Here is a 16995-nt window from a genome sequence, read left to right on the forward strand (position 1 = left end):
GCACAGCTGTTTCTGTTTCAGTTAATGATTGTGTTTCAACCTACATATTGAATTGATGATCATTAGCACCTGTTTGGTATAATTGTTTAATCATACACCTGACTATATGCCTATAAAATCCCTGCCTTTGTGCAAGTGTACCAAGAAGAATTGATGCTGTTTTGAAGGCAAAGGGTGGTCACACCAAATATGGATTTGATTTAGATTTTTCTTCTGTTCACTCAATTTGAATTTAGTTAATTGACATTAACATGTCTACTTTTGAAAGCATTCTTACTTTACAGCATTTTATATATATATATATAATATGACTGCAATAAACAGACACATTAACACATCAAAGCTCTTCAATGATTTGTATCTTGACTTTTGCTGAACTCAGGTCTTACGTGTACAGTTGGTAGAACAGGTCACGTTAAATAGAGGCAACTAAAAGGTTATGTTGATTGATGTGCTCTTTCTTGAAATTTGCTCAACACAGATCTGTATTTACTGTAGAATTCACTCAGTAAGCCTTTGTGAAAGGCACTTGACAGGTGCATATTGTATAACACACATACTGTACACTTCATACTTTTAAGAAGCTAAAGTGGGTCTGTTCAAGGTTAAATGCTCTACATGCAGCAGGAGGATATGTGGCACTGCAAAACATAACACACTAAGAAACCATTCAAGGGCTGGCTATAGGTTTTAGACTGATTACCTGGCAGTGGGATACAGAATGAAAGCTTTGTGGGCATATTAATTGTGTTCTGCAGCAACAGAAATACCATCTATAAAACGATCAACCCTAAACGGCATATGTATGCCTACATTAACCTGGATACTTGAAAGTAATTTTGACCTCACGAGTATACAATGGCTTTGCAAGCACACTCATGTCTCAGGACATTGTTTAATAAGTAGATTGTATGGCATTAAAAAATGAATGAGGCAGATACAATAGAAATAAGATACACTGTTGAAATTACTTCTTATTGTTGCTCATTTCTTTTGTAAGAGTTACCCATGGGGGTTGTTCATGAGGCTGCTTGAACAGCACTGTATCCAGTGTTTTATAAATGTATTTATCCCCAGGTGTTGACTAGAATTTCTAATCTATTGACAACTACAGGGCTCTGTCTGGGTCCAACATCCATTAAAAATACGTGAATACTCCAACCTGAAAAGTTTCTATACTTGTGCTAAAACCATTAGGTATCAAAATGTATAACAGCTAATGCATTAAACGATGGACAAAATGCAATTTACTTACTGCCCTGTACAGATCTTCTGTAATATGTTTATAGAGCTCACTGTATACATACATCAAACAGATACACAGAGGGTAAACAGAAAATAATGACAGTAACATACAACCCCTGCTCCTGTTAGCACTAAAATCAATTAGAATATCAACTTTCACTTTCACGTTGTTAGAAGATTTTGGAGGATTATTCAATGTTCCAGCCTGCCATTCTTGATCATTTTGATCCAGGAGCACACAGACATTGCTTGCTTGAACAATTGTAAGAAACAGGCTATCACTTTCCTACGAAGACTGAGCTCCTCTGCAATATGAAACCTTCAGGCACGCTGGAGGATTATTTCTAATTAATACAGGGCCTAAACAGCACAAGATGCTAATCTGCTACTTGAGCCTTAAAAACTCATTTCATTTGAATACATAACCAGGGCCAAGTGCTCTTCTCTGGAATACTATAGGGCTTTGTGAGCAAGTGGATCATTACAATTGCACCCTGATTGTGAAGGAAAGGCCTATGCTGTGAACCAATAATAGCCAATGGGGCACTTGGAAAGAAAGTGTGTCTTGACTAATGGAATTAATACAGGACAGTGCTTTCAGAGAATACAGGTACACCATACTTGCCAACATTTGGAAACTGTTCAGCAGGACGCTCGTCTCTGGGGTGGGGGGGTCATACGCATCATACAGATGGGAGGAGTAATATGAAATAACACTCATTATCATATAATAGACGTATTCCCCCCCCCCCCCAAGCTCAACACGACCATCACGACAGTAAAAATTGGCATAATGAAGCTTTCTTACCTTTGTATAAGTTAACAGATGTGTCAGCTGCACGAAGAGCACAGGGTGTGGTTTTCACTAACTCTACTGTGCAGAACCATTTTTTTCTTCTACGGGTAAATACTGTGACTTTCTTCCGATGCACTGGGACACGGGACATTTGCTAGGAAAATCAGGACTGTCCTGACCATATAGGGACTGTTGGCATGTATGGTATAGAAACACCAGTACATTCACACAGACTCCTTAAGTTTCCAGAATTTGAATTCTCTCGCTTCTAGGAGCGTAGGTATTTGGTTTAAACCATACAGAACCTTGAAAGTGGGGAATATTTTGTTTGCCACAGAGGTTTCCCTGTTCACAGGCCTCACATTCAATCTAAGCTGTAAAGGGCTTTAATTAAATGGCACAGAACCCAAGGGTGCTGAAAAAAAGCTCTTAATGCATTCCAAAGTTTGTCAAGAGTAAATGTAATATGTATGCTGATATTTTTAGATCTACCGTGCTACTACTCTTCTGCAGCAACTACAGCTGCGGTAAATTTCAGCGTTAATGTTGCTTTTGTGCTGATATTGCCATAGCACTGAACACTTACAGTATATAGTTTGTGTTCTATGCGTAGTCTGTACTATTAGTGTTCAATGTACAACCACTCAAAAAGGAAAAATATATGAATTGAGGAGTGGCCACTGTGTTTTTTCAACTTATTTTTCAATAAAAACTATTTAACAGACAGACAACAAAGGACAAACGGCATACTTGTCTGTTAAGTTAAAAACATTTAATTTAATGCCTTCAATTCAATTCTTTTATTTAACCTGATAAAAGAACAGTTGACAACAAGTTCTTATTTACAGTGGTGACCTGGCCAAGAAGACTCAAACTGCAGCAAAGACAACGTATAGTAAAAAAATCCATCATAAAACATAAAAACAATATTGATGTAACAGAATGAAATGATACTTACAAAAAAACAACACAATCAAGACCATTAACTACAGGATTTAAGAATTCCAAGTATCAGACAGTAGCATATCCAGACTAAAAAAGTTAACAGAAACCAGACAGATCAATTTCAAATCCCTCTCTAAAACATTTCAACTATCTGCTGGTGCACATTCAAGCAAGTGTCTGATGAAAGTAGATAAAACCCTTGAAACTGACAATTTCATAAATGCATCGGACCTAAGCCGACAGTATGAAGAAGAAAAAGTAAGCAGATAGGTGGGAACGTTACCAAATATTGTTCAAATAACAAGCATATACCAGTTAAGATATCTGGTACTGAAAGACGGCCAATTCAGCTCTCTGCACAAATCAGAACGAGGGGTTCGGCTCTCCGGTTACAAATCTAATTGCTGAATGACATAAAAGTATTCAACTTACTCAACAGTTTAGTGGCCAATCTATAAATCACATTACCAATCAAAAATCGGTAGGTCATTTGAACTTGTAAATACTTAGTAGAGTGAGTGAAATGCATCTGATTACGATACAAGAAACCCAATTTTTTGTTGAACAGAAGGAATGTGTTCTGAAAGATAAAGCCAAATGCCCAGGTATTTGTTACATGTTCCAGTGCCATTTGCTTTAAAGTGGTTATATGAAAGAAGCTTGAGTCAACTGTAGAAGTAATGTTTTCATTAAATTGTGTGTGTGTGTGTGTATATATATATAATTAGCATTCAGCAATAAACATAAGTCTACAAATGTTTGCTGAATGAAAACAAAGCTCTGTTGCAGTTCCTTAATGACTGAAGGCCTACAAGTACCTACATAACACAACATTATATCATCTGCATAAAGCTGAATTGAGGAGTTATTAACATAAAATAAACTGAAAATAAAAAAGTGGGCCCAGAATGGATCCCTGCAGGATACTTTTTGTAACAGAATCAAAGAGAAGTCACCAAATTTGACACTGTTTGGGTTGGTGAAGATAACTCTGTAACCAAGCCAATGAATTTGAACTGACCCTAGTCTCTTTAAGCCTATTACAATAATGTGATCCACTGTATAAAAGGCTTTAGACACACATATAAAATAGCTGCACAAACATATTGATGCTATTAGGTATGTTTAAAGTAGCTTTGCTTGTGCCATGACAAGCCTGAAAACCTGTTTATCTGACAAAATAGGGTTTGTATTCAAACGGTAGATAAGTTGAGCATTATCCAGCCTCTCCACAGTTTTTGGAGCAAACTGATCAATTTAAAATTGGTCTGTAACAATTCAAGTTAGAGTTATCGCCACCTTTAAAAAGTGAGGTAACGAGAGCTGATTTCCGTGCCAGGGGTGGCGCAGAGATAATATTACCTGCCAATTTTACAAAGGGGATCCATTTCGTCATAGTCAGCCAATTTCTTTGGATCCAGAATAAGTAATTAATTTAACCCCCACCCTGAACGACTATTGTGATCAGCTGTTCTGCGTGTGGCACCACACTGATATACAGAGAGGAGTTTAGCAGTACAAAGGGGACACAGGTATGCAAATAAGGTCCCTCAGGCTGAAACGTGAAATGAATAGTAGTTATAAAAGTAAGAAAATATTGAAATATTCTCTAACTCTTTACAAAATCCATTTACATGATAACAGGGAATGTAGTCCTCTGTCCTGAATATTGCTTCTTGTGGTACTGTGCAAAGCATGATGTACAAAGTGTTATATTGCACTTGCTGCATTTGGTTTGGGGCTTTCCTTTGCATAATTCATTGATAGTGGCATTGCTTGCCATGCCTGGCTAGCAGATGGCCCTTTCCTTCATAGTGAACATCTTGCAATACTCTTGAAGAACCTTCTGCTGCGAGACGTCGCCCCACATTTGCTTTATCTAGATTTATTTTCAAATACGGAACAGTGCTATACTGAGGACAGTGTATAGGTATCTATACCGCAGCGAGAGGCGGTTCAATAAACATCTAAACAGCGCCACAACCTCCTCACTTCTGAAATGAGTTTGACCCCGAGAAAAACTCACAAATGAAGAACAAATAGATAGCAAACATAGACTAGCTTGCTCCTAATAACGTGAAATGTGTGTGCGCCCTGCTACAGACATGTGCTACATATATACACACATAGACACACACACATATATATTTTGTTGGCTTTATTGCCAAAGCACAGTGTTTGACAAATTCTACCCTTTTACCAGCCAACGCAGTATTTATTGGGATTACTCAAATCTTAGCCCGTCTAATCATTTCTTTTAAAATTCTTGCCTTTTTCCTAGTTAAGTTCTTCTGCTCATTACATAACTTTTTGTCTATTTTCTATTACTTTAAAACTCAACTATGGTGAAATCATAACTAAAAAGAATAATGGGAAACATCGGAAAAGTTTCGGGTACTGTAACAGGGGGTGTTATGTGTGCGGGTCATCGCTGAATAATAATGTCAGACACAGAGCACTGGGTGTTAACACGTCACACAGATTTAAACAACACAGAGGAGATGTCACTACGGTACCAGCAATGGTAGCCCTAGTGTTAGACTTACTAAAGAAATCAAAACAAAGATAAAAAATAAATGGCTTGCCACAAAAGGCGAGCGCTAGCCTCAGTAAAAGAGACACCCTGCTCCAGGAACCTACTACACTACGTTACCCGCTCTATAATGTTTGGGATCAATATGCCCTAAACTAACCTACTGCTGTTTCTCCCGAAGTCCAGCTCCCAGCGAAGGTCCTGCCTGGGCAAAGTCTTGCAGTTGGAAGGGTTCCGTAGCAGACGCTCTCCTTGATGTAAACAAAGCACCCCTCTGTGAAGCTCAGTGGTGCAGTCGCCTTGAGCTGTGGTAGGGATGCTTTTTAGAGCCTCCCCGGGCATGGCTCCCAGCCAATCCGGATCTCCCGATCACCTCAGCACCGGGCGAGCCTACTTGCTCAATTGGTTGCCTCGCAACGTATCTCATGTTATGCGTCCCAGCTGTGCACATCCGCGCAAGAACCAGCGACAGGGGCCTCCCTGTCACGTACTGGTACTATTTAAATAATAGGTCTTGTTGTTTCACAATGCTGTATGTTCACATTAGAAACGACACGAGCATTAAGCAGGGGAGCGGGGGGGACGGGGACGATGACACATCCTTGCTGATAACACCGGTACATTCTAGCAGAGTAACATAGGAGATAATTGCACTGCAAACAGACAACAAGGCAGTTTGGATGTCAAATTAACATAACCCTGCTATTAAAGTAAACCTTTACATACTGTACCTAACAGACACCACTGCAAAGATAAAAGTAGCCTTTTAGTTAAAACTCTATCACAGTCAAGGAGAATCAGAAGTGTGTGTTTTAATTGTGCTATGTGAGGTCTGGGTTGTAATTGACAATGAGGAAGAATGTGGATATGATCACTGAACAAGCTTGCATGTGGAAGAACAGGAAGTTAATGAAGGAGGCAATGCAGTTCAGCTGACAGAAATAAGTACGTTAGTGACGTACATCTGCCTGCCATGGCTACAAATACAAAATAATTATATCAGTAACATACAACAGAGGGTAATTAGAGATATAAATACAGGTTACAGGTTCCAATCCCAGCCCAGGCACTGCAACACAGTTGCTGCATGTATATTTATGAAGAATATTTTCATTTGTATTAGTCATTAGAGGTCCTGTTTAATATCTTATTCATGGGTGTTCATGATCATCCTCTATAGGCGCGCCAGCAAAAAAGATCTGTGCCAAATAAGGGGTCTGCTTCTAAAGGCAGAATTTCTAAATTGAGGTTTGGAAAATGACCCCTAGGGTTGTGTCTGTCACCTCTGAAAGTGTGATTTTTGTTGACTAGGGGTGCACAAATCCAGTCCTCTAGTTCTTGAGTGCACATGTTTTATAGGCACCATTAACTAATTACACAATGAACACCTGTTTGTTCAATTAAGTAACTTAGAGTATGTGGAACAAAAGACTGTAAAAAGAATGGCATGTAAAATTGGGAATCTTAGAGGAATGGCATGTTTCATATATGTGAAATACAAATTCCACTTGCACATATGTGGCATACTGCAGTTTGTGGAATATCAAGAACATGTAAGCCTGGTGACAGACAGCTGCCTTGGAAAATCTGTTACTCTTCACACTCTCAGGTTCCCTGCACGGCTGGAATAGCAGCTTAGTCATAACAATGCACGGCATCTGTTAACAGGTGTTGCTAGGTAAAAGGGTCGTCCATATCAAATTAAGTCACACATGTATCACTTTCAATAAATTATGCACAAGGTGTACAGGGTGTTCATATTTTACCAAGGTTACAATGGAGAGGGGTTGACCAAGGATTGAATGACATCTTGAGACAGAGAGCGAATTGGTGAGATTTTCCCCATACAAGCTGACTTGTTTTCTTCCCTTTTTCATCCTAGAAAACGAAAAAGAGACGGATTGAAACAAGGGAAGGGGCATCAATGAGACGAGGTTGGGGCTTTGGTGGGAGAGAGCTCGGATGGTATCAAACAAAGGCAGTCGGTGTGCAGTGTGACCAAATGGGTGAGGTTACTGGGATAGGGATAATAATGAGTACTGGTGACAGAAAAAGTCCATTGTAAATTTTTACTTTTCCATAATAAACCAAATTTGGCTTCTATTGCGTTTTACAAGAGAAAACAATTAAAAGGACTGTCAGTACCCTTTTTCTAATTATTAAAGTTACAAAAAGATTGGGGTAAACATGTATGTTGGTTGCAAACATCAATTGTATTTTTTAGTGCTATGAAGATCATAGTATCATACAATATAAAACATCTTCACTGGGAGATATCTGAGAGATACATGTTTCACATCAGGTCAAATATATTTTAGAGTGTACCTTCAATTTCCAGGTCATACTATACATCAACACTACTGCTATATGTAAATGCAGCAAGATGAAACCACCAGTTTCTCGTAAAAAAAAAAAACTAAAAAAGGTAGCAAAGCAAACATTAGAGCTAGCTTCCTGCCTTTCTGCACCAAAGGGGAACCTTTTTGTTTCTGTAGAGATCATGCAACCAATTTACTAACTGTCAGAGGAGCTAATTAGGTGGTCTATTGTGCTCAGTCACCTGACAGAACACAACTGCAAATTTTTTGAAGTAGTATGTGTAACATTTCAGCATTCCTATTCCCAGAAATAAGAAAAAAAAACAAAAAAACATTAGATCATATGACATAACGTGTTATGCTGGAGATTAACTGAAAAGTGGTTGATTGTGCAAACATTTCCACAAAGGATTAGTCAATAATGGAATACTAGAAGTCATCCTACATTTTATAAACCTTACACAATCAGATTTAAACTTAGATGAATGTGTTTTTTCCCTGGCTAAAGCAATATAATGAAACCAGAATTACAAGAGATTCTCTTCTTTGTCTGGAGCTAATTATTGATCTCTCTTAGTGGTCTCTTGAGATTATTGTGCTTGAGCGATAGGTGAAGAACAATTTTATACCTTATACCTAAGCTTGAATTTACCTAATTAACAAGTACTGTTACAGGTCACAATTGAGGGAAGAATACAAGTAAGCTACCGTTTGCTAACAGATGATACATTTAACTCACTTTGGTTCTATCTGAGATTGTATCAAAGTTTCAAGTTGTTTTATGAAAAGTAACTGCAGTAATAGAAGACTGTTGATCTACAGTGAAAACTATACAGAAAAGTCTAATTGATTTCAGAGTTATGCTATGAATGGAATTTAAGTTACACAACAGTTGAAGTTGAAGCTCAATAACAACAATATATTTTTAAATATATTGACCTTTTTTTTTTTTTTTTTAAAAAGATCAACACAATTCAAAATGACCATCATTCATTTCAGTTTAATGCTGCCTGATAATTAAAAGAGGATGTAAAAATAGATATAACAGATGTATGTTTTCTTTTTTTTTTAAATCTGTGGTCTTCAGTTGCTTTTGTGCATTTTCATTTGCAGGTGAAGTGTGACATTAGGGCCTTATCGAGCACTATATCCTGCAATTTTGAAGTATATTTGAGTTCCCTACCTTATACTTCTTTCAATGACCCCTACCGAAAATTACAGGACTGGAAGTACGCGTACTTGCCGACTTCCTTTGCAAAGCATTCATAAACCAGATTGCATGTTCTTCCTCTTTCTCAGATACACACCCCATCCTGCAATTATAAAGAAAAACTACCACATCCTACCTTCTTTCTTAAGCTGTTTTGTTTGTCTGAGAGTTTTGTTTTGTTTGTGTAGACTGCGCAGGTTACTCTGCAATGTTTCAGAGAGAACTGGTAAAATCGTCCTCATTTTTTGTTATTTTTACTGTCAAATTAATTCAAAAGGTGTCAAGTTCTTTTTCAGGTAGCTGGTGAAATGATCTTGTTTCTTCCACAGAATGCAAATACGACATTGTGAGGTGTATGTCAGTGTTTTTCTTCTTATATTTTAATTTTAAAATTAAAAATTTTGCTCTTAAAAAAAAATTGTTTAAATTCTAGGATTTTTTTTTTTTTTTTCAGTTGCCATGGTAACACAAAATGTCTCGAGGGGGCTCGCGGACTCCGCGAGGAAGAGACATTCCAGTAGTGGGGTGACACTAGAGGAGTGCCCCTATAGTTGAAGGGAACAAATGGGGGTGGGGCCTATGATGCGATAAAAGGGGGCTCTGCATCGTCATGGGGGTGGCAATTGGACGACAGTTAAAAGAAACACCATAACAATAAACAAACATTAAAAGACTGCTAATTGGAGAGGAAAACAACCATGGGGTTACAAAGGTGTAACAGATGTGAGGGAAGAATAGTGACAGGACAATAGTGAGAGAGGCAGCGAGGCCACTGGCAGAGTAAACCAGAGAGAGAAAGGCGAGGAGGAGAGAGCCTGGAGGCTAGAGAGGGATCGTAGGAGGCCGAGAGGAGCTGGCCACAGTCTTGTGTCTGTGTGTGTGTGTTCATTAAAACATTTCATATTATACACATGTTTGCATTACATTATTAGCAAGGATTCTATGAACTTTGGTCCACCTGACTTTTTAGAAAAAGGAGGGAGTTGGAAAAAGGGAGTGATGAAATCATGTTCCAATATTTTTTGGCAAGAAGCTATATCCAATCAGGTTTTGAAAAAGGAGTTGACCAGATCCTTCCAGAATGTATAATTAACTTAAAAGATGAGAAAGGTCATGGCCGAGTGATGATTAGATTTACTTGGGATTTCTGATGTATTCAATGGAGTGAAAATCCTATATAAGCTCAGAGCAAGACCCCATTCAATACCATTCAACTTGATCTTGCAAGCTGATGTGGTCCACGTTCTGATGGTCTCTGAACAACTGAGTGCTGTTTGGTTGAAGTTAAGTCTCTGCCTTTTTTATTTTTCAATAAATCCTACACTGCACTGCCATATACTGGAAGGTAAGCATATATTTGAATTTAATATCTATTTTATATTGATGCATTGATATAAGGTATAGGATTTATATTTTAGCTGTTGAGAGTGATATATTGAATGTCCTAGAACATCGGTTCCCAACCTGTGTTCTGTGGACCACTGGTGGTCCGCAAGGGTGCTGCAGGTAGTAAGTTGGGGGAGGGGGGGGATAATGTAACAGTAGGCTAATATAATCCCAAGTACCTCTTATTCAATGTTACATTATTATTATCAATGTAATTTGCTTCACAAACATCTTTGCGTACTATAACATTCTCTGAATTTAAATAGTGGCGCTTTTGCATGACGTCAATGTGAACCGATGCTCTTGCACATTCGACGGTTAGAACATCTAAAAATGGATTGGTGGTTTTATCTCAAGAGAAATGGAGGACATAAAGATGTTTCAGACTCCTGTAGGTGGATTGTTCATGCACTGGGCGTGCAACGTATTCAGATTAATTTTTAAACATTCAAGAAAATCATACAGACTTATTTAATTTGATGTTTTACTGAAGCAGAGTAGTATCAGTACTCCTTCGGTTTATTAAATGCTTAAAAATGGATTGAGTAGTTACAGACAACTTTGAATCCCAGCAAGCCATTTTAAACATTTTTAACATAGCCTAAGGCTGACGGGAGTCGAACTTATATATCAAGGGGTATTAAAAATGCAGCTATTTCTAATAATTTATTATGCTTACTCACAAACATATTGCACTCAGCACAGTACATTTACCTGCAGTAGGCCTTCCAGTGGGACAAAGATAACATTTACCTAATGAGATATATCTATCTATCTATCTATCTATCTATCTATCTATATATATATATATATATATATATATATAGTTTACATGCAGAAATCTTGACACCACTCCTATCCCCCATTAAAAAAAACAAAACAAAAACAAACAATAAAAAACTACCTTTCCCAGTGAAGCTGGGTAATGTCCTTCCATCCTGACTCTTATCTATCACCAATTCATTCTGAATACTATAATGTATATAAAAAAAATAATCCCAGGCTTGTTTACATCCAGGAGCTGTCACGTAAAACACAGACGCAGATTCATTGAATTACAGCCAGACCACACTACCCCTGACATTCTACTGAAATACATACTTCCGTGTGGGCTAGGAAGGAAGTTGGGGTGGGGATTGTATACTAAAATAATACTATTGTAGGCTATAAAAAAAAACACCACACACAACATGTACTATATTGCGGTTCTCGGTAGAAGTGCTTATAAAATTGTTACTTTTGCAAATCTGCCATTCAAAACGCAGTCAGGATATCTAATACATATACATAGGAAAAATATATATACCCAAATCTTGCCCCTCACAATGGCGGGTCGACTTTTACTCGAGCAAATACAGTAATTAAAGATAAAAAAAAAAAAAAAAAAAAAAAAAAAAAGAAAAACCAAAATATGGTAAGCACAATAAAAGAGATACCTGTAATACTGTTAACAGAAGTACAATTATTATAAAGCATCTAATATCAGGAACCTTTTTCATATTGTTGCTTTTATGTCAACTGCAGTCATGATTCCTTATTTGCAGATTTCACTAGAAATGTACACATGGGTAAAATCAAGCTACCCTATTAATCACAATGCTACAGACATCTGAGTACATTTCTTTCACTCACCCATGACATGTTACATTGTTGCACTCTGTCAGTAACTAAGAGAGAAACCAATACAGAGCACAGGATACACTGTCCATACGCCCTGTGTCATTCAGTGCTTTGAATAGGAGACATATTAGGATCGTCTCTGCATTTAAAATTTCCAAAACTAAAATAATTGTGTTATTCAACAAGGCCTATTACATAGAAGTTTGATCCATTACTGGGTTCACTATGAGGTTAATCAGACACACCTGAGCTTGTGACCTATACACTGTGGAACATTAAGATTGTATCAAAACATGGAATGGGTGAAAGTGTTATGAAATAGGAGTCTTATTTGTATCCCTGCATCAACAAAAAAACTTGTCCATTTTCATGGAACGGCCCTGTAAGAAATATCTTACAACTGAAGCTTTTGCAAAAGAAACTCAGTTATATTGTTTATTTAAATAACATATTGTACTGTGTACTGTATCTGACTAACTACACAACTTCAATCATTCTTTTCTGATAATCCTTGTTATTTATATGTGTCAAGATCAAGCTAATTAATTCAGAATCTAAAAGCCTCTGAAGAAGAAAGTCTGGTCTAAATATCTGTTATTCCAAACCTTTTAAGTGTTACTAATTGTTAGACATTATGAATGGATCAGGGTGCACACTCCTAACAGTGTATATAACTACCTGGGGAACAAAAGGCTTTTGAAGCTACCAGTTGACGTATAAGTAGGGCTTCTGATTTTTGGTTTTAACCGATAAAACCTGATAAAACACCCCAGATACAAAAAAAAAAAAAAAATGAAATCGTGGAGCCCTACGTATAAGCCATCTCAGTTATACTTATTTTAGTTGAGTTAGTAGCGTAAACACAAGACACAGAACTGACTATGCATGTCAAGGTCCTACAAAAAGCACAAAAGAAGTTATCTGTCAAAACTAGTATGTGACTAACATACAACTCCCACCACACCTGTACCTGTATACAAATTTGAGTAAGATGAAAAGGTTGATGATCATGATGTACATCAACATCATGGAGTACATAACATGAAATGGCACTGAAAAGTTTCCTTAAAAGTGATTCTCCAGTTACTGTGACATATATATGAATGTACATGCAACTTCATATGTTACATTTTTGTGAGTATACGAAAGAAAGCGTACACCAAGTTTCATCAAAATTAGACAAGTGTTTCTCAAGACACGTGCGACATAAAATGCACGCACAGACAGGCATCCCCCTATGTCTAATACACTTAATAACCTATATAAAATAATGTTAATATTAAAGTTTCATCAGAATTGGATAAGCAGCTTTTGAAAAATGTAATGTGAAAAATACGTATGGACGTATATACATACATCCAGTCCAGTTCACTATATATCCCTGTTCAAGGGATTTTATCCCCCATGCAGGAGACAACCTGCCACCCCAGTTCACTAATGTACAAAACCTGGTTATATAGCACAGTCAGTACCTACCTAGAAAATGAATCTCACAATATGAAAACAATATTTAAACAAGGATTTAATTCTATAATTCAAACAAGAAACAGGGTGGCTTGGCCTGTTTGAGACACATGGGAAAGAGGGCTGTGACCTTAGCTATTGTGCCATATCCTGTGTAATCTGTGTTGACTCTAAGGCTTGTGGATTAAGTGCGGTTATTTAAACAGTAGCAATATGTGAAGACGTGTAACGTTATAATTCTCAGAACCTTGCTACTTTCATTCCTGTCACAGTAGAGATTTAATGTTGCTGCTTCCCTGTAACAAGCGGAAACAACTTTTAAAATCCTGCCATGTGGAAATTCTTCTAGAAGACAGGCTATTTTGTGAAATATCTCAAAGTCACAGCATGTTCTTCAGAAACGGCAGTACAAGAACAACTAAAAATGATCCCCAGGAACATTACAATTAGATTAGACTCAAAGCTCCCTTAGCAGCCACTCTCTAGATACCACAAAGAAAAGTTAATCGAATACTGAAGGGAGATATGAGAGGCATATTCAGTACATGTTCGCTGGGCCTGACAGCACTAAGGATACCGTAACCTACACTTGGTACCTCAGTACGACACACATTCTTTCTCAGCCTGTCGATAAGGATTGATCTGCGTGACTGGGTCAAACATCGGTTCAAAACAAAACATTCCTGAAGTTTTAGGGTCTCAGACATGGACTGCTGCTAGGGCAAAACATGCCGTTTTTTGAAGAAGTGGTCTCACAACCACACCTTTTAATCAGATATATCAGACTGTTTGACTACTTTGGGGAGCAGGATACATCAGAAATGATCATTACGTTAGGGATATTATAATAGGATAAGCCTGACTGTGATGGGTTTGACCCAATTAGAGTGGTTTAAATATAGAAGGATAACAAATCCTTAAAGTGGTTATAAAGAAATAATTCCATTAATCTCAAGAACTATGTGGGTCTCACATATGCATTTTTGAAAGAAACAAATGCTACAACAAACATGTATTTTCTTGACAAAAAAACTATTATCTTAGCATATTAGAGTTAAGAAAGTTCTCAATGTGCCTTGCTTTCAGGCAGTCTGTTACTGTTATGCGATGTAGGCAAGATCAGCCAAAATGTCTCTCACGGTAGAGTGTTATCTTGTGAGCACTTTGAAACAAAGAAAAGAAGCATCATTCTCATGCCATAAGAGAATGGGTCAACTATATATTTATATATATATATATAAAATCTTTTATTGCTTTTCATAGTGGACTATCATCACAAAGTGCTTCACAAAGATAGGCTGTGAACTGTCTATCTTCAGAATTTGTCAGTTGGAAGTTTAGAGTGCATGACACGACACTTAAAATAAAATGTACTGGAATGTTCTGAAATCTGACGTTTTAATTGGCATTGTCATTAATATAACATTAACCTTCAGAAGATATGCCTCTTTCTGGTCACATGGAGTTCCATTTTGCTCTCTTTGGGATGACCTTGGGAGATGCTGCAGCAAACCAGGTTAAACAGAAGCAGGTTTAAACTACAGATCAGCCTCATCTGAGGATGATTTATACACCAGAACTCCTTATACAAATATGTTAAACATACAGTGGTTTGCAGAAGTATTCACCGTATAATGTAAGCACAGTTTTTCAAACAAACTTTTTTTTTTTTTTTTTTTTTATTCAGCGCTGTAGTGGTTAAACTGAACACTGTTATATGACGAAGAGGTTAAATGTCAGCAAAACTTACAAAGAAAATGTACAAAATGAAATTTACTGGTTGCATAAATATTCATTCCCTTAAGTCAGTACTTGCTAGAAGCACCTTTTGCAGCAATTACTGCTATGAGTCTTTTTGAATAGGTCTCCACTAGCTTTGCACAGTAGGATGGTGACATTTTTGCCCATTCTTCATGGGAAAATTGCTCCAGTTCTGATAAGTTTGTTGGGGATCGTCAATGGGCTGCAATCTTCAAGTCTCGCCATAAATTTTCGATTGGATTCAAGTCAGAAAGAACATTAATTCTCTTCTTCTTCAACCACTCCAGTGTGGCTTTGTGCTTCGAGTCATTGTCCTGCTGAAATGTGAATTTCCTCCCCAGTTGTAGAGTCTTGGCTGACTCAAACAGGATTTCCTCAAGGATTCACCTGTACTTTGCATCATCCATTCTCCCCTCTATCCTGACAAGCTTCCCAGTCCCTGCTGAAGAGAAGCATCCCCATAACATGATGCTGCTACCACCATGCTTGACAGTTGGGATGGTGTTCAATTTTTGTCTCGTCTGACCTAAAACCTTTTTCCACATGTCTGCAGTATCATCTACATGCTTTTTCGCAAACTCCATACATGCTTTAAGATGAGGCTTCTTGAGTAAAGGCTTCTTTCTTGCCACCTGTCCATACAGGCCAGCTTTGTGTAGGGACCGACATATTGTTGATGTGTGAATACCGACTCCCATCTCAGACACTGAACTTTGCAGTTCTTTCAAGGTCATTGTTCGCTTCAGAGTGACACCTCAAACCAGTTCCCTGCTTACCCAGCTGCTCAGTTTGCGAGGGTGACCTGAGTAGTGTCTGAGTTGTATGATGCATCTTCTACTTCTTAATAATGAACTTCACTGTGCTGAGGGATAATCAGCGCCTTTGAAATTTTCTTGTACCCTTCTCCTGCTCTGTGCCTCTCTACCACTTTATCCCTGACTTGTTTTGAAAGTACCTTGGTCTTCATGGTTGCTTTGTTGGATCACTATGTGAGCTGCAGCTTGAAAATCATTATATACCTTGGGGAAATTATCTACAAGTTAAACCACTTTGAGTACACACAGGCTGAAACCATTTCACAAATTTTGTGACCTTTCAAACAAATCATTTGCACCCGAGCTGATTTAGGGCTGCTGTAGCAAAGGGGTTGAACGCTCATGCACATGAGATTAATCTGTTTTTCTCTGTAAATCTTACTTATTTATATTCTACATGAACTTTTTAACTTTCTCAAAGTGGAGTAGTTTGTGTAGATTCTACATGTAAAGTCTAATTTGAAAGCGTCATGGAATACACTCAGGTGCCAACAAAACGTGAAAACTTTGCAGGGGGTGAATACTTCTGCAAACCACTGTATTTGAGAAGGGAATGCTTTTTTTATTTTTTTTTACCATTTGTGGTATGTATTTGTATGGGACAATTTTGTACTAATATCTTGCTTCTACATGTTTCCCTGTTCAAAAATCTATTTTATGAGAAGTGTTTTTCTCTTACATCAATAAGTTATTGATGCATGGTTGTAAAATGCTTAAACCAAGGTTTTAATACTGTTGTTGTAAAGTTGCCATTTTTACCTTAGACTGCAGGAGAGGCAGTATTCCATTAAGGCAACACTGATCTGTGCTTGTCCTTTCTGCAGCCTGTTTACAATGTACATGTATTGTGACTGATTAAATGAATTTGCATCCCATCTACTGAATGCAAACAGGTCCTTAGT

At 37.5% G+C, this 16995-nt stretch overlaps 1 protein-coding gene across 2 annotated transcripts in view; it reads right to left on the reverse strand.

The window, feature by feature from the left end:
* The window catches only part of commd1 (copper metabolism (Murr1) domain containing 1), a 54028-nt gene that overhangs the window by 5824 nt on the left and 31209 nt on the right, over positions 1 to 16995 (reverse strand). Inside the window, exon 3 of one of the 2 annotated variants that reach the window (XM_041253003.1) lies at positions 7286 to 7397. The exons of the other annotated variant lie outside the window; for it this stretch is intronic. Coding sequence (XP_041108937.1) covers positions 7286 to 7397 — 112 coding nt within the window. The remainder of the gene's footprint in view (positions 1 to 7285; positions 7398 to 16995) is intronic. 2 annotated transcript variants of the gene reach the window in all.

The sequence above is a fragment of the Polyodon spathula genome, chromosome 6 (genome assembly GCF_017654505.1).
Source record: "Polyodon spathula isolate WHYD16114869_AA chromosome 6, ASM1765450v1, whole genome shotgun sequence".
Lineage (NCBI taxonomy): Eukaryota > Metazoa > Chordata > Actinopteri > Acipenseriformes > Polyodontidae > Polyodon > Polyodon spathula.